The sequence below is a fragment of the Dermacentor variabilis genome, chromosome 5 (assembly GCF_050947875.1).
Source record: "Dermacentor variabilis isolate Ectoservices chromosome 5, ASM5094787v1, whole genome shotgun sequence".
NCBI classification, from domain to species: Eukaryota; Metazoa; Arthropoda; class Arachnida; order Ixodida; family Ixodidae; genus Dermacentor; species Dermacentor variabilis.
This window is the reverse complement of record NC_134572.1, coordinates 7,086,324-7,109,135: the sequence shown is the minus strand read 5'-3', so window position 1 is coordinate 7,109,135 and position 22,812 is coordinate 7,086,324. Positions and strand designations below refer to the sequence as shown.

The 22,812-nt window shown below is 44.3% G+C and overlaps 1 protein-coding gene across 2 annotated transcripts; it reads right to left on the bottom strand.

The window, feature by feature from the left end:
* Positions 1 to 7,584: 7,584 nt before the first annotated feature.
* LOC142582217 (uncharacterized) lies at positions 7,585 to 12,221 on the bottom strand. Of its 2 annotated transcripts, XR_012828393.1 has the most exons (4): positions 11,650 to 12,221; positions 9,846 to 10,172; positions 9,623 to 9,751; positions 7,585 to 7,893 (listed from the first exon to the last, which is right to left on the bottom strand). XR_012828393.1 is itself a non-coding variant. In XM_075691653.1 (3 exons), exons 1-3 carry the CDS (start codon positions 11,896 to 11,898, stop codon positions 7,778 to 7,780), a joined length of 915 nt encoding a protein of 304 aa, XP_075547768.1. In that variant the 5' UTR covers positions 11,899 to 12,219; the 3' UTR covers positions 7,585 to 7,777. The 2 variants fall into 2 exon arrangements, 1 of the variants encoding a protein (XP_075547768.1); XM_075691653.1 differs by having other exon boundaries at positions 9,623 to 10,172; positions 11,650 to 12,219.
* Positions 12,222 to 22,812: the final 10,591 nt, after the last annotated feature.

Below are 22,812 nucleotides of genomic sequence, written 5' to 3'. Positions count from 1 at the left end.
AAAGCAACTTGCATGGCAGGCTGTAAGAAATTCCATAGTGGGGGGCTCCAGATTATTTTAGAATGATCAGGGTTCTTTATTGTGGGCCCAAAGAGTGGTTAGATGAGCGCTTTTGCATTTTGTGCCCCCCTTGGAATGTGGCCTCTGTGACTGGAAATTGAAGCCACAACCTCTTGCTGCTGAGCAACAGATCGCCGTTGTCCCCCAAGCCACTGTGGCAAGTTTTGAATAAACAAATAAACTATTGAAGGATTGTTCATAGGCTTAAGTGAGAAAGGGGTAGCAATCGGAAAGAAAAACACTATAGGAAAGAGCCGCTAGGTAAGCAGGAAGGGTTAAGTAGAAGAGCCTGGCAAAGCGGTGCCAGATCATTATGAGGATTACACTTCTTTTCGCAATATAGTGAGGGCCATACATTCCCAAGCCTCTATTTGTAGTACAACCCTGTCATTCAGTGATGGTGCTGCTGCATACATACTTCTGGTGTCTGCTATTCTGGTATACGAAGATTAATTACATGGCCTTGTTAGGAGGGTCAATTGGTCACAGGCTTGGCTAGGGGATTGTTTGTGTCATTCCCACCATCATCTTTCACTTTTGTCGGTGAGCAGTTATGTCTGGTGCAGGGGCGTAGCCGGGGAGGAGGGGGCTTATGGGGCTTCAGCCCCCCCCTCCCCCCTCAAATTTTTTCATGCTGTCGTGCACCGCTGACCAAAACAACCCAAAGCGCTAGAAATCATTCTGGATTTTGTCTAGAATGTCTTTTTCGCGCTCGAAAAAAAGGACATTTCAGCTCGAATATTGCAAACTCGGGCTGGATTTCGTGGCAACGCCCATGCGCCTGGAGTCACATAATGCAAGGAGCCCCATCAAAGCACAAAGTTTCAAGGGCGTTTTGATGGCGAGCGGGCTCGTCGCAACATCTCGCGGAGGCCGCGGAATCTACGGAGTGCGTGTGTTATAAATTCTGAAATTTAATGGGCATAAAGTTCTCATAAACTTTTGATGTAAAAGGTGCATTGACATCTCCAAAGTCGTGCTTTATATTTGAGTTTCTGGAACTTTGGAGGGTTTAATGTTGTTGTAAACATTTCACGCCAAAGGTGCATTGAGTTTTTCTAAAGTTGTGCATAGGACCATACAACGAGACAAGCCAAATCAACACGCTATCAGACAAGTTGACAAAGTAAGCAGCGAGGTCTGATTAGATGAAGTGTGGTGTTGGTTCATTTGTGCCGTCATGTCACAGAAAAGAATATCCACATATTTTTCATGTGCGACAAGCCATTCATGTCAAGACATTAAAGCCAGCAAAAGTAACTACATTCTTCTTAATTTTTTTTTGTAGTTTGACTTTTATTTGAGAGGACACATTGAGCTTCCTAATTTTCTGGTTCTCAATACCAGCGGGCTGCCAGAGCCAGCCAGAGCACATACATTCTTCTCGTGTTGCCCCGATTACAGCATGGCCACATTGGTGCATGTTTGTTTTTGTCTGGCCGAGTTTTCGACGTTTTCCAGCTAGCAGACAAGAAAAAGAAACAATGGTCGCTTGCTGCCATCACTGTGGGGACTCGACAGATTGCAACATGGTCGATGGAGCGCAACCTCTCCGGAAAGTTTCGTCTCGCCAGTGTAGGATATCGAGCAGTATGGGTATGGTCCTCTGTGGACCAAGCGTCTCACGCTTTCTTTGGTATTCCTTCAGTAATCACATTAGGCGCCCAATGTAGGCATTCAATTGCGACCAACATGCTTTCCTTCAGGTTTTTTCATTCCGGTGCCACCGCCCCACAAAAGGAAAAAAAAAAAGAGACATTGTTGCGTGCAGCGAATTGTCGCTTGGTGAAAGTTTGATTTTGTTACTTCTTTTGCGCAAAGCGATGAGCCGCGGGACGCTTCAGTTGCCGGATACTCTTAACATATTATTGCGATAGCAATTATTGGACACTTAGACGAAGTTCCTGCCATCACCCTCATATATATATATATATGTATATATATATATATATATATATATATATATATATATATATATATATATATATATATATATATATAATTTATTGACAGAAAAGACCTGAGCTAGTGCGCTAGTCTGCTACTCTGCACTGTGGAAGAGGGAAGGGGAGTGAAAGTACTGGGATGGATGATGATGATAAGAGAAGTGGTGAGTGCTTATGTATACGAGACAGTTGCCTTGCTAGAGCCGCTCGTCGAGCTTGGTGTCCTGCAGGAACTTCAACACTTTAGTTGCACGTATTGAAGTTGCAGTGTTGGGCCATGAGCCGAGGATAGCTTCCTCCGACAGAGGTTGCCTGCCAACGCTGGCTAAGAAACTTTCCAACGTCCTTCGCTCCAGCATATATGCTGGGCAATCGCATGCCTGCCAACGCTGGCTAGGAAACTTTCCAACATCCTTTGCTCCAGCATATATGCTGGGCAATCGCATGACTGCCAATGCTGGCTAGGAAACTTTCCAACGTCCTTTGCTACAGCATATATGCTGGGCAATCGCACAGTATGTGTTCCAATGTTTCAGGCATCTGGCAGTGTTCACAATCAGGGCTGTTCGACTGGCCGATGAGGTGCACGTAGCGACAGGTGAAAGCAACGCTCAGCTGAGTCCTGTGTAGCAGTGACGTTTTGCTCTGTGTAACGTTCGGGGGCAAACAGAATTTACCCTCTGGGTCGATCATATGTAGGCATCTGTGGGTGTTGTCGTCGTGGGCTCTGTATGCCTTTGTAAAGTCCTGCATGAGTGCCTTGATCATAGAGTAGGTGTCAGGTCGCAAGTAGGCAAGCCGTGCTGCATCAGAGGGAGAGAAGGCCGATCTTGCCTCACTGTCACCTTCATGTTCCGTATGAAGTCCAAAGGCAAATAACACCGCATGCTGTATGTGCGAGTGAAAGCGTAGTGGGGGGGGGGGGGCATGGGTGAGCCGACGATGGTGGCCTTGTGGTTGATGGTGGCCGATGGTCTTGTGTGCGCAAGGGAGAAAAGCCGAGAGGATGCGTGCCGCCTTCCATCGCGCGCGATACGTCGGGGATAGTAGAGGGAGCGGGGGCCTTAGGATTCTGTGATCTGTGAATGTGTGATTGGGCAACATGTTTATTTGCCTTGTTTGGCGCATTATACACAGTGACTTTTTCTTGCATACATAGATTTGTTGGATACTTATATGCATATTGAAATATCTTGTTGCTAAGTTTTGTGTATAAGTACAGTGAGCTTTGTTTCTAGTGACACTTTTTTGCCCTTTATCAAGCTGTATCTTCGTATTTGTATTTTCCATTGTATCTTCACATTTCTCATGTATGAGGGCGAGTCAAATGAAAGTCAGCCTATCCTTCCCACGCAATAATGGTTCTGTTCATTATCTGTGAGGCATGCGCGTAGCACACAGAGATCTCTCATTTACAAAAGTGACATGCAGGTGTGAGAATAAATGTTCTTTAATGCTCCCATGCACTGCGTTAAGCATGGTTGTGTGACATAATGGATGCTCCAAACAGTGAACAGCGTGATGTCGTGAGGTTTTTGACAGCTGAAGGTGTTTCCCAAAAAAGAAATTAGTTCCCATATGGCTGCAATGTGCGTTGAACATCAATTTCTGACTGGTATTTCGTTGAACATCGGCCATTACTGATAGAATTTGCTAAGCCTGGAGAATCTATCAATTGTTTCCGATATTGTGAAATGCTGGATTGGCTGCATGTTGCAATCAAGAACAAACAATGTAGAAATTTGGCGAATGGGGTCATATTGCTCCACGACAATGCCTGTCTCTATGTCACCGATGTGGTTAATAGAAAACTAGCAAAGTTGAAGTGGAAAATACTGCAACATCCGCCATACAGCCCCAGACTTCCACATTTTGGTGCAATTGAAAAAAAAAAGAAGAACTGCTCAAGGGAACCAGGTTCATTTCAGACGAAGACGTGGAAGGGTCAGTTACAGACTTTTTGAAGCAACAACCCAAGGAGTTCTCTGAGACGTGAATCACATGACTCGTTAGTCAGTGGGACAAATGTCTACATGGTCATGGAGACTTCTTTTAAATAAAGTACACCGTTTGTCATATATTTGCATCGGCTCACTTTCATTTGACTCGCCCTCGAACATTTTGCAGAACTCCTGCTTTCTATATATGTGCTCTCTGTTCCGATTATAATTTCAGTGCAATTACTCACAAGACCCACTTTTCTGCTGGAGAGGCAAAGCAGAAGGGTGGGTCTAAAAGTTAATCTGCAGAAAACTAAAGTAATGTTTAACAGTCTCAGAAGAGAACAGCAGTTTACGATAGGTAGCGAGGCACTGGAAGTGATAAGGGAATACATCTACTTAGAGAAGATGGTGACCACGGATCCGGTTCATGAGACAAATAATCAGAAGATTAAGAATGGGCTGGGGTGCGTTTGGCAGGCATTCTCAGATCATGAACAGCAGGTTGCCATTATCCCTCAAGAGAAAAGTGTATAACAGCTGTGTCTTACCAGTACTCACCTACGGGGCAGAAACATGGAGGCTTACGAAGAGTTCTACTTAAATTGAGCACGACGCAACGAGCTATGGAAAGATGAATGATGGGTGTAACGTTAAGGGGATAAGAGAGCAGATTGTGTGAGGGAACAAACGCGAGTTAATGACATCTTAGTTGAAATCAAGAAAAAGAAATGGGGGCATGGGCAGGGCATGTAATGAGGGAAGATAACCGATGGTCATTAAGGGTTATGGACTGGATTCCAAGAGAAGGGAAGCATAGCAGGGGGCAGCAGAAAGTTGGGTGAATGAGATTAAGAAGTTTGCAGGGACAACATGGCCATAATTAGCACACGACCGAGGTAGTTGGAGATGTATGGGAGAGGCCTTTGCCCTGCAGTGGGCATAGCCAGGCTGCTGGTGATGATAATGACTCACAATACACGACCGGTGACAGCCGCTCCTGCGCAATACATTGGAACAAAGAACAGCGCCATTGAGATTTTTCCCTGGCCGTTGCATTTGTGCAGAAGTGTAAACAAGATTCTTGAATGACAAAGTTTAATTTAAAAATTTGCCCTCAACTTGTTCATTTCATGGCCTTTACATTTATCATATCAGCGGCATGCACTGATGCGAGTATATTCTTTCATGAAAAAATACACATATTACTTGTCTTCCCAGTCCGTAGTGTTCAAATTTGTTAGCAGCATATTTGGCAATGGCAATGCACTTATTATTCATGTAGTTGATCCCTCAACAAATTTTATATGAGGAGGCCGAGCTGCAACGTGAGCCCCCCTCCCCAAACGAAATTTCTGGCTACACCACTGGTCTGGTGCAAGGGCAAAACCAAAATGAGCAAACACTTGGCAACCCTAAGGCAGGCGTGCTGTCATTCATAGTCATAACCACAGTAGTGGCTCAGTCATGGCATTCTTATGAGCTCATGAATTTAATTCATGGCTGCAGCAGCTACATTTCAATGGGGGTGAATGAATTACTGAAATGGGAAGTGAGATGCAAGAACACACATGTATCGAGTGTTTGGGGCATGCTAAAAAATCTAGGAGCCCTTAAAGGGCCTCTCGCCAGAGTTGGCCATATTAAACGGACAAGCACAGTGTATACATAACGCACTGACAATCTGAAAAGTATTACAGCATTGCGTGCTCTAAAAGCTGCTGAAATTTTTAAGTAAACGGCACGCATTCCCTTACTGGGACACGCTGCGTCAGCCAGAGAGTCAAGGTCACATGCACAAATACCTCTACTTAAAACACACTACTAGCAATATCGTTGCACTCACTATGACGTGGCTTCGACTATTAATCCGGTGCGGTACGCACACGCCTCAACTAGACTTACACTACAGAGCAAAAAATGAAAGGAAGACAGTAAAAAAAAGGGGAGGTGAGGCTCGGCATAGGACATAGTCCCTCGGCTCTGGTATAGAAGAAGGCAGGGAAGAAATGCCGCATGTGGAGGCTAGTCAATTGCAAGAGAGAGAGCGTCTCTGTTCGCAGTTGTGTTCACCACCTGGCAGTTTGGCAATGAGGTATTCAGTTACTTCTATATTCTCCAATAATAAACCATTTCAAAAATGATTTTAGTAAAAAAAATCCCTAAATAGTGTTTTACAACTTCCAGTGCATAACCAAAGCTTACACTTGGACCTGGTGAGGGGCCCTTTAACTACAGAATCTCATAGCCTCAGTGCCACCTTTGGGGCATTAAAACCTATCACTTAATTTTAAAGAACCACTAAGGAGAAACATTATGTGAGCTGTGTTAGTAAATCATTGTCTCACAATTCCAAAATGGCAACTCTTACTGTGAGAAGACGCCAGAAAGGCAGAAGAACGAAAGGTGGATGGTGACACTGCGTTGAAGTTCCTGCCACAGCTCGCTATGACATCGTGGATTTTTACACCATCTGCTCAGACCTAGTTGGAACATTTGTCAGTAAAAATGTACTAAATTGTGTTTTAAAAGAGCCCAAGATTGGAACTTAGGAAATCTCAAAAGAGATTTTACTGAACGATAATGGAAGAAATGCATGAAATTACCTTGCAATCTGTGACATCGCACTGATGTACTGGCCCCTGAGATTTCTAAATTCAAAAATGTAACTCTGACATCATTTCTTCTTCAATAATCGGCCTATTAGTACCACAACATTAATGAAAGTGTAGTCCTTCAGAAGTGCTTTAACAATATGAATTGATTCAGTATTCCTCTTTAGTTAAGCAGTTACCTGGTGTGGAACAGTTAAGCTCCCACTGGTGGTGGAGAGGAAGAAAGCTGGACAGGTAGGTTGAGATACGGGTGGTAGATAAATTTCCACATGCCATTGATGTGCTTATCATTTTTCTCTTGTGATCAAGCACGGGGAATTCACATTTGCTTGACAATTGGGGTTTGATCATGTTGTTTGCAATAGGCTGGATGGCTCTAAAAGTGGATGTTGCAGAACTGTAATCCCTATCTGTTAGGTCTAAACTGGAAAAGTATGAGGTATTAGTTTATAGTTCATGTGCAATCACATCTTCACCAAAGCCTTTCTGTAACACTACTCACAAAATATTGGTTTAATTCAGGCAGTGCATAATATATAAATTTCACCTGATTTAGACTTGCAAATACATGCAAGTTCCACAACATTATTAGCTATTTTTTACTGCAGAATTAGAGTTGCTAGCTTATTCTTTTATTTTCTAGAAATTTTCCAATTCCAGATATTCTTATAGAGCAGTTGAGAACCTAAAGAAAAGATTTGCCTCTAGAAGTCATTAGAATTTAATCTGTTCTGTTAAACGTGACAAAACTTCAGCTTGGTCCAGTGGCTACCAATTATAAGAAGAGCACTTCTGTTTTCCACATGCAACTGAATAGGCAGGGACATAGTTAAAACAGTTTACTACTAGTTTTCTTTCAGTACTGTCTAAACACATCCTTAGTATTCCTAAATACTCTATTCAGTAATGAAACTAACTTGGCAAGTGCTTTTTGCGATGTGCTGTAATGACATCTGTGGTCCTCACAGCAGACCACTACAGCAAAACAATTCTGTATTTTGTCGACATATAAGAAACGACACGCTCAATCTCAAAACACTCAATTTTATCTTTTTACAAAGCACAGAAAATGCAGATTGAAATTGAACACTCTTGTTGATGACTTCATAGTTCACTCAAGTTGGGGACAGAGGATGACAGGCAAGGGCAACCATGAGGCAGGTCTTGTTCATGACTTTGCTGCTGCAGGCATGGCCTCAGCAGTCTCTCATTTGTTTTACTTGGTGTCTACGGAGCTGTCCACATATGACACAAGAAAATTCTTCCTGAGCAGCGCTGACTTCTTCGTCAAAACAGCCTTCCTGGCCAGCTTACAAGGACCACAGGATGCAGCTGTAAACATCAGAGGCACAAATTTTTAAAGCGAGAATACAAGCAAAAGATTTTTCATGCTAAATGCATTTAGACAGAAGATAATAGAATTTTCCACATAATTCACAGAAAATTTAAAATTAAAAAAATTTTTTAATAACGGTCTACAAATATTCTAATACGAATCGAATAGTCCTTGCTATTTGATTCAAGAATTACCTCTTTGAAATTTGATATTTGTTTCTGCCCAAATACAAGGAATAACATCTGCCAGGAACTTGAGAAATAGAGATTAATACCATGTGAAGACTCTTCCAAATAATCCTGCATAGAGCTGCAGTTGCACACAGGCACCAGCTACTGAATGAACACACTGGGTAGAGCTCAGTAATTTCCGTTCGTTCAAAAAAAATTCTTTGCTTTTAGGCTGCCTATATACAAATTTGTGTCAATTTCAGCTAAGCAATTAATTATTTAATCAGTCTCGCCATATTTACAACCCTTTAACCAATTCAGGTAAAAACAATGATGAAAGTTCTGATATTTAAAATGTGTTGCATACATCTTGAAGCACTTTCGATTACAATAGTGATGCAAGTTTGAGTAACATGTGCAAAATGTTTTACTAAGAACAGTGTGAAGGTAGACGATTGGCTATTCTTGCTTGGTGTCAGCATGTCGTTGTGTGTAGCGGGTTCACTTTTGTTTTTCACTATGTTTTGCACCAGGCATTATTTTCAAGTGGCTGGATAGGTGCTTTTCAAGTCTGCTCGAAATGAAATAATTGTTATCATATTTGATGTTCCTTTGCCAAATAAGCTGGCACTTGCCTAAAGTTTAAAAGGAAATAAAACATAATTACGTTTCAAGACCGCTATGGTTCCCTTGTTTTCACTATGAAGACGAGCGCAAGAGGGGGCGATTATTCATGTGTTAGGTGGCACAAAGTGCGCGTGTATATCACAGGGAGATTACCCAGTGTCCGGTTAATCGCATTTCTAGTCCTTTGAATATGTAAAGATTCTAGGAGTAGTCTTCAATATAGGTGCTTCTCTGTCGCGATTATGCTTGCAGCATCCCAATCGATCATGTGGTTAGAGATCTTTGATGTTCCTGTAGTGAGTTCTTGCATGGAGTCTGTGGTCTGCAAACTTGACAGAACTCACTAAAGAATTAAAAATCCTTAATCTATTCTACAGCTGTAGGCTTTTTACGATTCTGAATATGCAAGAAGTGTAAATTTCTTGAATTCGCCTGTACAATGAAGAAATTCAGTTGCTTTATAATGGAACACATCTAGTGGCGCTGCCTGTGCATAGTGCTGGTTGGCACAACAGACACTGTGCAGGAGGTTCCGGACTCTATGGTAGCTATGAAAGTCTTGCCCTCCCATCTCAACCTTGATGAAAAGAAAGAAAAAAAAGGGAAGAAGCCAGAAGGCTGAACACATAGATAAAAGCAGAACTAGCATGCCATGAACCTCGATGCCATAAGCTCGGCTGTGGTCACACATTACGCCGGACAAAGTGTGCACAAGATGATTAGTGGCTTTTTCTCACTAAGTTCAACTTGAAATCCTGTTAAAAAAGATGTTTTCTTCTGCTGGGCTTCCTTAATTGGCTCTACTAGAAGCAGTACAGTGCACCATCTTTACAACGAAGGGCCCTGTATATTAAGCATTTCAGAATTCCCAAGCACTTCATTATAAAGGTGTTCGTATGGCAAATGGCCTGTCAGCATGTACACATACCCACAGCTTCCACAGTGGCCACACAGGCACTGCTGAAGTAGGTGCCTCCGTGCACTGCTAGGCTGCGCTCTAAGTGGGCCGTCAGACGACCACCCAGCTGCTCCAGCACATACTCGACGCTACCCACGCCTGCACAGAGATGCAATGCATCCACCTCACAAAGTGCGTGTTGGACAGCACACAGGTCGCCCACAACCACGTCCCCCAAGCGACGTCCCCGTACCAATGTCTCGCACACCACTGCTTCTTGCTTCTCGCCAGCAGCCCACTGCACAACCACCATCTTCTCGGTGACCAAGTCGGCTGTGGCAGGATTAAAAGATGACGTGACAAACACAGCTCCTTCGAGGTTATGGCAGCGCAGGCAGGACCAGTATTTCGAGGGCAGGCGAAGGGCTAAAAGCTTGTCCACATCCTCATCCATGGGGTTTGGGTCATCACCTAGCCGGACTCTCTTGGGATCAGGGAACTCTTCACAGTGAGGGTGTTTACGAGGCGCCAGTGGTACAGCGTCGGGTAGCAATGCTGCCCTGCCACGTGGGATCCTCACCTAGGTAAATAATATATGTCCAGACTCCATACAGAATGCAAGATTACATCAATGTCAACTACACATAAGTCCTGTGACTTCACAAATGTTTTCACAAGGAACTATAACGAATGCAACATTACCTGCTTCCATTTACTTGTGGCTAGACAGGCTATGCTCTAGCTTGGTTCAGCATGTTATATGAGAAGGCCAATGTGTTAGTGTTGTACATGGATAAGGCAGGATAAATTGGGGTGTAAGTGGAGAGGTTGGAAGAAGCATGTTTCTGACTACTTCATTTCACTGATTGGAAAGAAATTTGATTAAAAATTATAAATGGGACATTTAAGCAGAAGTGAACATATTTGTAAGAGAGAAAGGGAGGGAAACAAAATGAGAACAATGAACATGACTCCCTACATAAAAACATCTGTGCTAATAAAGAATCCTTGCACTGCAATGAAAGCAGTCTTTTCAAGACCAGTAACTGGTCACAATCCAAGTGTTGTGCAATAGGTGGTTGCCCAGAGGCAGAAGTTGGTAGTGTAGCTGCTGCCTATGCTGGGCATAAAGGGGGCAATTCAGCAACATGTGTATCCCCAACCACCGCACCACATGCACACATCACATGATGAATTTTAAGAAGAAACTAATTAGTGCTGGCACCACCATGGTGAAAGCTAAGAAAGTGTACATTTGGTGGCAACATGACATATGTACATCTTCTGACCTTTTTAAAAAACCATGCTGCAGTTGATCTCGCAGACAGTTTTTGCATTAAGTTCCTGAACAAGGAGGAAATGATGTATGCAAAAAAAAAAAAAAACATTTTTGAGGGGTCATTACATGCCAAAACCACAGCCTGATTATGAGGCATGTCGTGATGGGTAATTCCAGATTAATTCTTATTACTTTGGGATTCTTTAACGTGCACCTAAATCTAAGCACACGATCGTTCTTGCATTTCACCCCCCTCGAAATGTAGCAGCCGCAATGGTGTATGATCGTTTAAAATTTCTAAATGCGCCCGTTTGACTGGGAACTAATATTTCATGACCGCAAAGTTCTTGCAATATGTGCACTCCACATTTTTTATTCTTTTTGAAGGTGATTCCTGATGACAGCGCAAGGATAATATTTGCTTGTGTTGTGCTCTCTCTCGTCCACTGTGCTTCCATGAGCGCTACTATAGAAAATGAATAGTGATTTCAAGCGTTTACCTATCTTTGTACACATTCAACGTCTATACAAAAAAGAAAAAAAAAAAAAGAAACGGTGGTATTTTGCAGCCGTAGTGAAATGTGACGATACAATTGCGTTATGACAAATTCGTAGGCGCGTGTCGCACGGTCACTTTCTAGCTCCCTAAGGAAATTTGCGCAAGGAAGCCAATAGCGACGGAGCGCGATCGGGATTGAAATTCTCTATCGCGATACAGGATTTCGATCGCGATTGGAAGTGCGCCATGTGATGCGGGCGATAATCTCTCTCCTCTCACCTCTTTTCCGCCAATGAGATGCACGTAGTCGCGACAGATCTGGCCGGGATCAAAGTGCAGCTCGCACAGCTGGCTGTCAGGCCTCAGCGACCCTGGTGCCAGCTCGAGCCGCTGCTCCCACACCTCCCTGGCCGCATCATCTCGAGGGGCTCGGAACACGGATAGAGGCCGTCCTTGCTCCCTCTGCAGTGCTCCTTTGTTGCAGCCGGGTACACAGCAGCGCACCCAGTATATAGGCCGCTTGGACATCACGACTGACAATTACCGAAACTCTATGCAGTTCTAAACACGGCGCGTTGGAGTCCTAAAGCTCCTAACGTCATGATGATCAGCAAGAGTGTTGCGGTGCGTAGAAAATAGCCATATGTATAGAAAAACTCTCTATAATTGGCCCTAAAACATGGCGGTAGCAATGCTATTTTTGTTTCTACTCCATTGTTACCTATAGAATAAGAACTGTAAGTGCCGTATAATTTTTCATAGGTATAATGATGTAAGTAAGTATGGGCAGTGCCTCCTCTATTTTTCTGTGCCTGGGAAATGGAGCGGAGAACCAAGGGAACCGGCCCATAGTTTAGAGAAGGGAAACTGTACCTTCCGCAGTGGTTCGAAAATAAGCAGCGGCAGTGCATGAAACTTACCTAGGTGGACGCCAGATGGCGCTGCTGAAACAAAAAGTGGAAATGTTCATTTTTTCTTTAGAGCATCATCCAGTGCTGCCAACCCTAGGAATTTCCCCCTAGATCTAGGGAACTTGAACGTTGTTTAGGGGAAAAGGGATTTTTGTTCTAATCTAGGGAAATTTTACTTTCCGCATGGGTTATTTTAGAGCGCGCTCCCACGATTGCTTTCGCGTAGCGCCGTTGTTTCGACTATGCGCCGAATTTTGTGACAGCGTGCCAGCCAGTCTCACAGTGCGTGTCACCGCCAGCATGTCGTCGTCGTCCGACTGTGACCTGCAATGCCCGCAACCACCAGCAAAAAAAGCAAGGTATACGCGCAAAAGTACCTTGAAATATGGGAAAAGGATAGCAAGTATGTACAGTGGCTGGCTGACGAAGAGCAAGAAAGGACCGCTATTTTTTTTACTGCAAGTCGTGTAGTGCTGATTATAAAGGTGGAAAAATTGAATTGGACAGGCACGCAGCAAGCAAGAAGCACCAAGCGAGCGCCTCAAGCATGGTAAAGACGCAAACGCTTTTTGCCATGCCCTGTTTTAGCGCAAACTCAGGAATGAAAAAGAACGTCAAGGAAGGGGAAATAAGGTTGGCTGCTTTCGCAGTTGAGTACAACCTTCCGCATGCCATGATGGACCACCTCGTACCGCTAATAAAAGCAGTGTGCCCAGATTCCGACATCGCGAAAAAAATGTCTTGTGGCAGAACAAAGTACACTGCAATAATCAAGGGAGTGCTCGGAAAGGACGGCAGCGAAAATCTCATCGCTTTACTCAGAACATCACCGTTTTCACTCATCGCAGACGAGTCTACGGACAGGGCCGGAGTGAAGCACCTTTCTCTCGTGGCAAGAGTTGCGAAGGAAGACGGGGCCGTGATTGACGCCTTCTTAGCCTTGCTTCCTGCCCAGGACTGTACCGCTGTTGGTCTGCACAGGTTAGTGTGTGATTTCGTCTCATCAGCAATGATTGACTACAGGAAGAACATGATCGGGTTTTCAGCCGACGGCGCTAACGTTATGATGGGGGGCTAGGAACTCACTGGCTTGCCTCCTCAAGGGTGACTTTCCTGGACTGTTTGTAATGAAGTGCGTGTGCCATTCCATTCCTTTCACCTATGTGCATCCTATGCATGTCAGACGCTCCCCAGGGGCATCGAAGACTTGGCCAGAGACGTTTATAGCTATTTCCTGTTGTATAAGCAAATGGTGGCTTATCAGCATGTCCAGGAGGAGATCCTAGCTGTGCAGCCTCGCAAGCTTTTACACCCTTCTCAGACACATTGGCTCTCCCTCCACACTGTTGTGGAACAGCTTCTCGAGCAATACTCTGCTCTTGTTGCATTTTTTGAGAGCCGCAGCAGCGAGGACCGACTTCTGGCTGTTGACTCGATCTTGAGCAAGCTGAAGGACCCCTCGACAAAGCTGTATCTCCAATTTCTCGACTGTGCTCTTCCGCTTTTCATCACACTAAACAAGGAAATGCAAGCCGAAGAGACAAGACTGCACAAGCTTAATGGCTCTATATCAACGGTATTGAAGACCATTCTCGAAGCGTACATAAAGCCGACCTGTTTGCGGGATGTACCGTTGGAGTGTGTACCGTACAGAGACCCAAAAAACTTCACACCTCTTGAGGAGATATACCTCGGTGGAAAAGTGATGTCGGCACTGTCGGAACCTCACGGCACAGACCGAACCATCACTCATAACTTCCGCCTCAGTTGTTTGGAATGTTATATTGAAGCGGCAAGCCAGATATTAACCATATTCCCATTGGACAACGTCCAGATGAAGAGACTGGAGGCAATCCACCCACAAGTTATCATCGAAAAGCGGATTTCTGCAATAGCCCAACTTGCCACCTCATTCCCTTCTCTGGTGCCAGAAAGAGAAATGAACAAAATTGACGGAGAATGGAGACTGCTTCGCAATACAGAAATGGACCTGCTGGCAGGTGCAAGCGTTCAACGCTTTCGGAAACGAGTGAGAGACGCCAGGCAAGGAGATGGGAGCCCAATGTTCCCTCTCTTGAGCGACTTTGTCTACAAGCTTCTCTGTTTGCCGCACTCCAGTGCAACAGTGGAGAGAGTTTTCTCTCAGATCAACCTGATGAAAACAAAGACAGCTTGGTGACGCAAACCCTGGCAGCTACGCTTCACGCCAAGCGGGTTCTAGGAAAGGCGAACTGTTATGACTTTGCAGTGAAAGAACACTTAATTGGCCTTATGAAAAAAGAAATGTATATGCAGGAGTGGAGCTCAGTCGGGATGCCACCCAAATGACGTATCCTATGTTTTAGCGTTTGTTTGTTCATGCCCACATTTGGGCACAAAGTGGCTTTTCCTCGCTCTTTGACGGCAGCCGGTGAGCATGAGTGTTCACTGCGAGATTTTCATTCGTTTCAGGGCTAGGCCAGGATTTAACTAATGTTTTCCTTACCCGTGATCACGTGGTACACGAGTTTGCATGTGAAATCAATGTGTTATTGTAATCAAAGTTGCTACCAAAGTGTGGTAAGAGGGTCTCTGCGAAATAAGAGTTCACAATTCAACTATGCACATTTTTTCCATGCCTGAATATTATTTTTCGGATCTAGGAAAATCTAGGGAAGTTTGCGTGATAATTTGGGGGAGAAGTGGCTTTCGAGGTTGGCAGCACTTGGCATCACCCAATATAGCTGCTTTTCGCCAGTCGTGTACGCTTGTATCCGCTCGTACGCGCCATACTCGCCCCGCCGGCTATGCGGCATGCCTCGGCTGCCGCGTAGCCGGTGCGTTCTAATTGCCAGGAGACCGAAAAGCCTCTACTGACGCCCATACAAACAAGCCACAAGTGAGTGAACAGAACGTGCGACTTTATTGGCAGAAGACAAGCAGTGTACATTCTCGTGCGATAGCAGAAATAAAATTTGTATGTCGAGATATGCTGGAATCTTTGACGCGTGCTCGTAAATGGCTCACCGTCGTCATCGCACATGGCGGTCTAGTAACGAGCGACAACCAGCGGCGCAAGTAGATTGGACAGAGTGTCCCTGTTTGCAGCAGCAGTCACCGTTAAAGATGAGCAACTTGCATTGCGAAGCAATCGGGTGAACCAGCCAACACAGCGACATAGACTACCCGGCATTTTAGCATTAACTCCTTTCCAACATGCACATTACTTTTTTTTCGGGGGCCGCTAATGTGTGGCTCGCACTTGGTGTCCCACATTGTCTCATTATGGACAAGTCGCTTTCGTGGGCATCATCTTCATCAGCCACTTTTCCGGGCCTTTGCACCCATATGGCTAACAACTTCATTCACTTCGAACCATGTAAGCACATATGCTGGTCTCCGTTCTTAGCAAATCATGGCCGAGGTAGGCCACAAGTACAATTTGCCCGTGGCTGCAGCAGGAAAGAACGAACGGGAACACCACTTACGGTGCGTGTATACTGGGAGTCTATGTCGCTGTGCGGACTGCAAGAGCGAATGCTTACCTCGAGAGACTGCTTACCAATGCAACTGACCAGGCCCCCACATCCAAGAAATGTAACACGGCGACCACAACCAAGTGTGGCAGCGAAACCAGATTCTGCAATCAATCATTCAATGTAGCTTGCGCAAAGACCCAGGCTGTCGAGGAAGAAGAGCAATCATCAACGAGACTAGGAATATGGAAAATGAGAAAGCTTGCATTCAAGAGAGAAACCACTCTGCTCTGCAAGCATTGAAGGCCAAAAACATCAAGGAAAGTAAAATGGTGCATAGCAAACGGTGCGTAGGTTAATGCAAGACACTTGTCAATGTTGCATCAGCTATTTCAGGAGAGGAATTGTGCATGACAACATACACTAAAAGGTACTGCTACAGATATGTTGTGCTACTAGACAGTGACTGGTATTAAGTATCAGCGAAGAATCGGTTGACCTTTATGTTTGGATGAAGATGAATGATCTCTAACGAGAATGGGCAATGAAAGAGCTTGCATTTATAGAAAAAAAGTTACACTTGGCACAAATGGGATTGACATGGCCAGGAAGCTGATTAAGGGCAAACTGATGGGACTCGTTTGGCCAGCGTTGTCCGTGCTTGGTCAGACGTTGCAGGTGCATCTGAAGACGAAGAATTTCTAGAAAGTCCTTTTTGAGTTACCTGGATGACTCAGCCAAATGTCCGTGCTGGTGGAATGGTGGCTGAAGCTCTTTTCAGTCTTGACACTGTGCTCTGTAGACTTGATATTTCATGCAAATTCTTCTTTGTTCGTGGTGTAAAAGCCTTGCAAATTCGGCTCCAGCCCCTTTCTCTTGGTGTGGATAGGACTCCTGTGATGACCAAGATATGCTTGGCATGGACTCTGTTGGGGCAGAACGGTGACACATGAGATACAGTAGAGATTAGCCAAACTCATGTGTGTTTTCTTTTATGTTCGAACCAATTATACTGAACCATAAACATGAACAAACATTCATTTCTGCTGCAAACAAATGACATGTATCTCAAGACTAGCAAGCCAATACAGCATATGTCAGGCATATTTATTTCTGAACCGCATGTTTACCTTGTAGTAGCAGCCAACGTCCACACAATGGCCGTGTTGTAGTAGGCAGCAGCTTCTGTTTAGTGTGTGGAGTGTGTTGCTTTATACTGGTGCCATTCTCATTACTGCATGTCTGAAACAGAAATTTTGACTGCATCAGAAATTGAAAAAGCGCAATTTCGCAATATAAAATGCAAAAAGGTGTGACATAAATATGGTAATGGTTTACGACTACAGAATAGATGCAAATGTACCCTGTCTGTTCTAGGGTGCTTAAGCAGCACGTTAAATAAATACAGTAAACTCTCAGTTGTACGAACGTCAGTTTATCGAATATTTCAGAATAACAAACTTTTTAAAAATCCCCGGCAGTTTTCTTATAGATTCTATGTAAAACTGTTTCACTTAAACAAATTTTGGAAGTCAATATTTCAGTTTAACGAACTCGCTCAGAGGACCAAGGCTTAGTTTTACGATCAGTTAATTACTCAGTTATCTGATCATAACTTATCACTTACGACTAGATACTTCGTTTGAAGACTATGCACAGTGTGACAGTGCACTGATTACCTGTGCTGGACAGACGGATCTCGAGATTGTTTCCAGTGTTCGTCCTGAAGAAGATGAAGAGTACGACGAAGAAGAGGCAACTGCGGAGCCAGTTTCAAGCCCTATAAGAGTCTAGCTGAGGTTGTACGGTACATTGGAAAGTTGAAAGACTTTGTGTCTCAAAAGCAAGCTGTGCTTGAAAAAGTGTACAAAAACATTGACTCTTTGGACAGTTTGTTACTTCCTGTGCTTTAAAAGTGCAAGTGCAGAAGAAGATTACCGATTTTTTTTTTTCTGAGTGAGAAAGGCAGCATTATAACTGTTATGAACCTTGTACTTGCTGATATGTACAAATTCCATTTCACACATTTCTTAAACAATGGATGCCATTTCTTTGGCTCCGTAAATTGCACTTCAAACTTTTGACTCTGTATGCCATGTCTTATGTTGGTCTAGTGAATGTTCAGTTTAGTGAACTTTCAGTTAAGTGAACTATTTCCTTCGGCCCCTTGAAGTTCACTCAAGTGAGAGTTCACTGTATTGCTATTGCCCATAAATTTATGTCTGCCTAACTATACAATGCATGTAAACAGCAAGTATTATTAAGATAACAAATGAGAACATTTGTGCGTTCATTTATACACTGGAAGAGATCACATTTCTGGTTCCACAAGCAAATGCATGAAAGTCATGAAGCTATTAGAACTGATGCATTATTTTTCTGCACGAACGTGATGCACTGCTTCACTACTGCAACAATAAATACCCTACAGTAAACCAAACTGAACAAGCAAGAATATTTGGAACCAACAAATACGAAATATGAGTGAATTATCACGCTTGAAACTGTTTAATACATTAAATTCTGTACTTTCACATCATTTTACCAAAGGATTATTCGGTTTTGTGGACGAAAGAAGTTGCCGGCGGACTCGAAAAAAAGTTTTATATCTATATTGTTAAGGCTACCCAGTCACCTATGGCCACGGCTAAAATGAGATAAAAAATGCGACGCGCGTTCCGATATCGCTCTCTCTTTCTTTCCTGATTGTGTGTGTATAAGGACAGCCTCGCAAGTAACGGTTTATTTAGGAAACAGCAACGGAGGATCCCGACTGCCATATGTTGTGCAGGATCTAGTTCGTTAACTTGTCTCCGCCTGTAAGTTAATGAGACGAATACTATATAACCACGGAGGAAGGAAACTAAGGAGAGGCCCTACCCCCTCCGCGCGTTAGAAGAAAAGTGTGGCGGAAATGACGTAGTAGGTTCTCATTTTTTGCTGCTTTTTTTTTTTTTTTTTTTTTGCTGTATGGCCACGCCTTTTGGGCCACAATGGCGGCGTTGTTATGGTTTTGAGCGCTCACACGTGTTGCTCTGGTAGGTTTCGTGCCGTGGCAAAGGCCCTGTGTGGGCGGGTTTGCGTTAGTCACCGTGTCTTGTTGCGCTGCGTTACCTGCACCGTGCTCTGCCGGATGTTGCGCGAGCGCGCGCGCTCCGCGCGCGAGACCACGCGCAGCGCGGCGTGGTTTCGCGAAAGATGTATATGGATAAACGAAGGCAACGGATATATGGAAACACAGGAAAAAACCATAACAGCCAAGGGGAAGAGAAATGCAGCCATAATGAAGCACAGAGCGCTATGGGGATACAATAGGTACGAGGTCCTCCGAGGTATGTGGAAAGGGGTAATGGTTCCAGGACTTACTTTTGGAAATGCGGTTGTTTGGTTTAAATCAGGGGTACAATCAGGACTCGACGGGAACCAAAGGTCAGTGGGTCGCCTCGCATTGGGCGCTCACGGGAAGACTACAAATGAAGCTGTGCAAGGGGATATGGGCTGGACTAGTTTTGAAGTGAGGGAAGCTCGCAGTAAAATTGAGTATGAAGAACGGCTGAGGAATATGGAGGAAAGTAAATGGGCTGGGAGAGTGTTCAGGTATCTGTACAGGCAAAACATTGATTCACAGTGGAGGAAAAGAACTAGGAAGCTTACCAGCAAGTATGCGGCCTGTGGAGTGGGCGACACAGCAACAAAGAAGGTCAAGCGGAAAGTCAGAGAGGCTGAATTAATCTCATGGGTGGCGGCAATGGAAAAGAAACCTGCCATGAGTAACTACTTAAGGGGAAAAACGAAATTAGGAAAGAAACCATTTATGATAACTCAAAGGGAAGCTCATTACTTTTCGAAGCGAGATCGGGATGCCTTAGAACACGCACCTATAAAGCGAGATATAAGAAGGAAGAAGAAGCATGTGCTTGCTGCGGTAAAGCTAGGGAAACGACGGAGCATATTTTATTAGAATGTGAAGACGTCTATCCAGCGGTCGATTTAGGCACCACTGGCCTCCTTGAAGCCCTTGGGTTCAGCGGGAGCAGTGGTAAAGCAAACAGGTCCGCAATAGACATCAGTAAGAGGCGATTGGAGGATTGGTGGAAGAAAAGTAGGGAAACGACAAAAGACGGAGACGTACAAAAGCACAGTTCGCAATAGGGTATCAGAAAATTTGGACGTGGTAGTTCATAGTGTTTTTTTTTTTCATTGGTTAACCTAGGTAGGATACTAGGCAGCATAGTAGCAAGAGCTTGGTGGCGCAAGCCACCACCCCGTTCCAAAGGGGACGCTCATAACATCCATCCATCCATGTAAACAAGAGAGGAGGGCGGCCCAAAAGGCGGAGCATCGCCATGAGCAACGCCAACTTCCGGCTTCACTTTTGCTTCACAAAGAGTGACGTCAGGGCCTCTCCTTAGTTTCCTTCCTCCGTGTATATAACGATTCAAGCAGCCGTGTTAAACGACTTACCGTTATTGCCGTTGTCAGCCGCACCAGAATCCAGCTCCTGCTTCGATGCAGACGTGTTCCGAATGGCTCACGACCGATACCCAACTTTCGGGCTTACATGTCCGCTTGCAAACACGTCACTTCACCCTAGGTTAAATAACGCGAGACATCGAAGCGCAATAAACTAGCTTTAGTAAAAAAGAAGCAACCAGTCTGAGTGCACGAACGAATGAATCCGTGCCGCCATGCATTCAAAAATACCGGTAAAAATTTTAAATCCAGGCCAGAGGTCACGTGAAAGATCGGTGATGCTGAACGCTATTTGCGTTTATAGTGAAAAAGAAACAATAAACTTACTTACAAAGGGTACAATATCTAATTATCAGTGATAATTTCGCCCTATTTTTTATGTAATAAAAATGCTTCGGTAATTGTAAGAGAAAGTTTGTAAAATAAAAGGATGGATGGGTGGATGGGTGCTATAGAGTCCCCTTTGGAACGGGGCGGTGGGTTGCACCATAGAGTTTCCCACTATAACACCTAGAGGGTAATCTGGCGCCACCGTCTATGGGAGTTTCTTAAGGGGGCACCGTGCCGCCATGGGAATGACGGTATATGTATAGAGGCTAGAAGGTTATAACCTTCTAGCCTCTATAGTATATGTGTCTGCGAGGCTCGTGTTGGCTGGTGTTGTAAGAGGCTTCGTCTAAAACGTGGATATGGCTGTGCAAATAACGCGTTCTTAAAGTAAAATCTTCATAAAATGTTTCCATTCACGCATATTACATCTTTACTCACCCACAATGCATGACCAAGCGAAGAAAAGCAAGAACAGACGACAAACTGTTTCAAAGCGAGCGGGAACCTTGCTTGTCGTCTGTCCTCCAACTTTAGCGGCCCGCTGATACTTTTTACGTAACATATAAGCGTACACACAATAACAAGTTCTCATAGTTAAACAAAACATGTTTTCATGTAATAATAAAGCTAAAAGAGCTTTTCACGTGCTGTTCTAGTAGAAAATGAATCATTGTGACGGACGAAACGGTACTTGCCAAGCGCGTCTTCAAGGCTTCCTGTCTATCCGAGAACGATGCCAATCCGAAGTCACAATATACCGGCATTCCCATGCATACCACAGCGCAGCAGCGCCAGATTTCCCTCTAGGTAATGTAGTGAGAAACTCTATGGGTTGCACCATAGAGTTTCCTACAAAGATTCTGATAACGCGCGTGCCGTTCGTTACTGGAAAGTTCCGGGCTCGCAGCGTTAAAGAAAGGAAACGCATCAAGGCAGATAACGATTATTGTTGTGTGGCAGAAGGGGCAAGCCAAAGGGCGTAAATTTGCCTAAGAGTGTATACACTCTAAGAACAGTTTACACCCTTTGGCTTGCCCCTTCTGCCACACAAAAATAATCGTCATCTGCCTTGATGCGTTTCCTTTCTTTATCGCTGCAAGCCCGGAACTTTTCAGTGACGAACGGCACGCGCGTTATCAGAAGGGGCACTCCATAGGGTGTAAACTGGTCTATGCTGATAACGCGCGTGCCATTCGTTACTGGAAAGTTCTGGGCTCGCAGCGATAAAGAAAGGAAACGCATCAAGGCAGATGACGATTATTTTTGTGTGGCAGAAGGGGCAAGCCAAAGGGTGTAAACTGTTCTTAGAGTGTATGCATGCATACCTATGTATTTACTCCTTTACTTTTGTGTTGATATTATCCACCAATCAGATAGTCTCCGTTTAGTTATTTCTACCTGTTCAAAGTCTATTCTACTTTCACTGTCTTTAAAACCCAAAGCTTTGAATAGTTCCCCATTAGATTCAACTGCAGGGTGAAGTTGTTTACAAGCAAGTATCAGGTGTTCAGCCGTTTCCTCCTCCTCTCCACATGCCTCGCACACCAAATCTACACTCTAAGCACAGCTTACACCCTTTGGCTTGCCCCTTCTGCCACACAAAAATAATCGTCATCTGCCTTGATGCGTTTCCTTTCTTTATCGCTGCAAGCCCAGAACTTTCCAGTGACGAACGGCACGTAAAACCCCAAATATTATTATTATGCCTGTGCTCTCGAGATGCTTTTTGTCGTTCGTCGATCGCTTATCGTATCTCGTTGTTTCACCAGCTTTTCAGTTTCTTTTTTCCTTTCCAAAGAACATGTTGTTTTTCTCCGTATTTCTGTCGTTGTTATACTTAGAAGCTCAGCATATTCCCACTCTTTATTTGGCCATTTTACAAGTTCTTCCTCAACTCCAGTGGCTTTATTTGCTGTTTGTTCGGCGTTAAAAAATTAAATTATGGGGTTTTACGTGCCAAAACCACTATTTGATTAAGAGGCACGCCGTAGTGGAGGACTCCGGAAATTTTGACCACCTGGAGTTCTTCAACGTGCACCTAAATGTAAGTACACGGGTGTTTTCGCATTTCGCCCCCATCAAAATGTGGCCGCCGTGGCCGGGATTCGATCCCGCGACCTCGTGCTCAGCAGGCCAACACCATAGCCACTGAGCAACCACGGCGGGTGTTCAGCGTTCAAATTTGGACTGGCCATTTTGCTCTCCTTGCTCTCCCAACTACATATCCCATTTTCAATATGATGCGTTTATGGTCACTCCCTATGCTGCTAAAC

What these genes read in the sequence shown, in the direction of transcription:
- LOC142582217 (XM_075691653.1), bottom strand. Translation starts at nt 11,898, where the DNA reads ATGTCCAAGCGGCCTATATACTGGGTGCGCTGCTGTGTACCCGGCTGC. An exon ending in ATCTCATTGGCGGAAAAGAG is followed by an intron (nt 10,173 to 11,649) that starts GTGAGAGGAGAG and finishes TTATTTACCTAG; the next exon opens with GTGAGGATCCCACGTGGCAG. An exon ending in GGCCACTGTGGAAGCTGTGG is followed by an intron (nt 7,894 to 9,622) that starts GTATGTGTACAT and finishes TGATGTTTACAG; the next exon opens with CTGCATCCTGTGGTCCTTGT.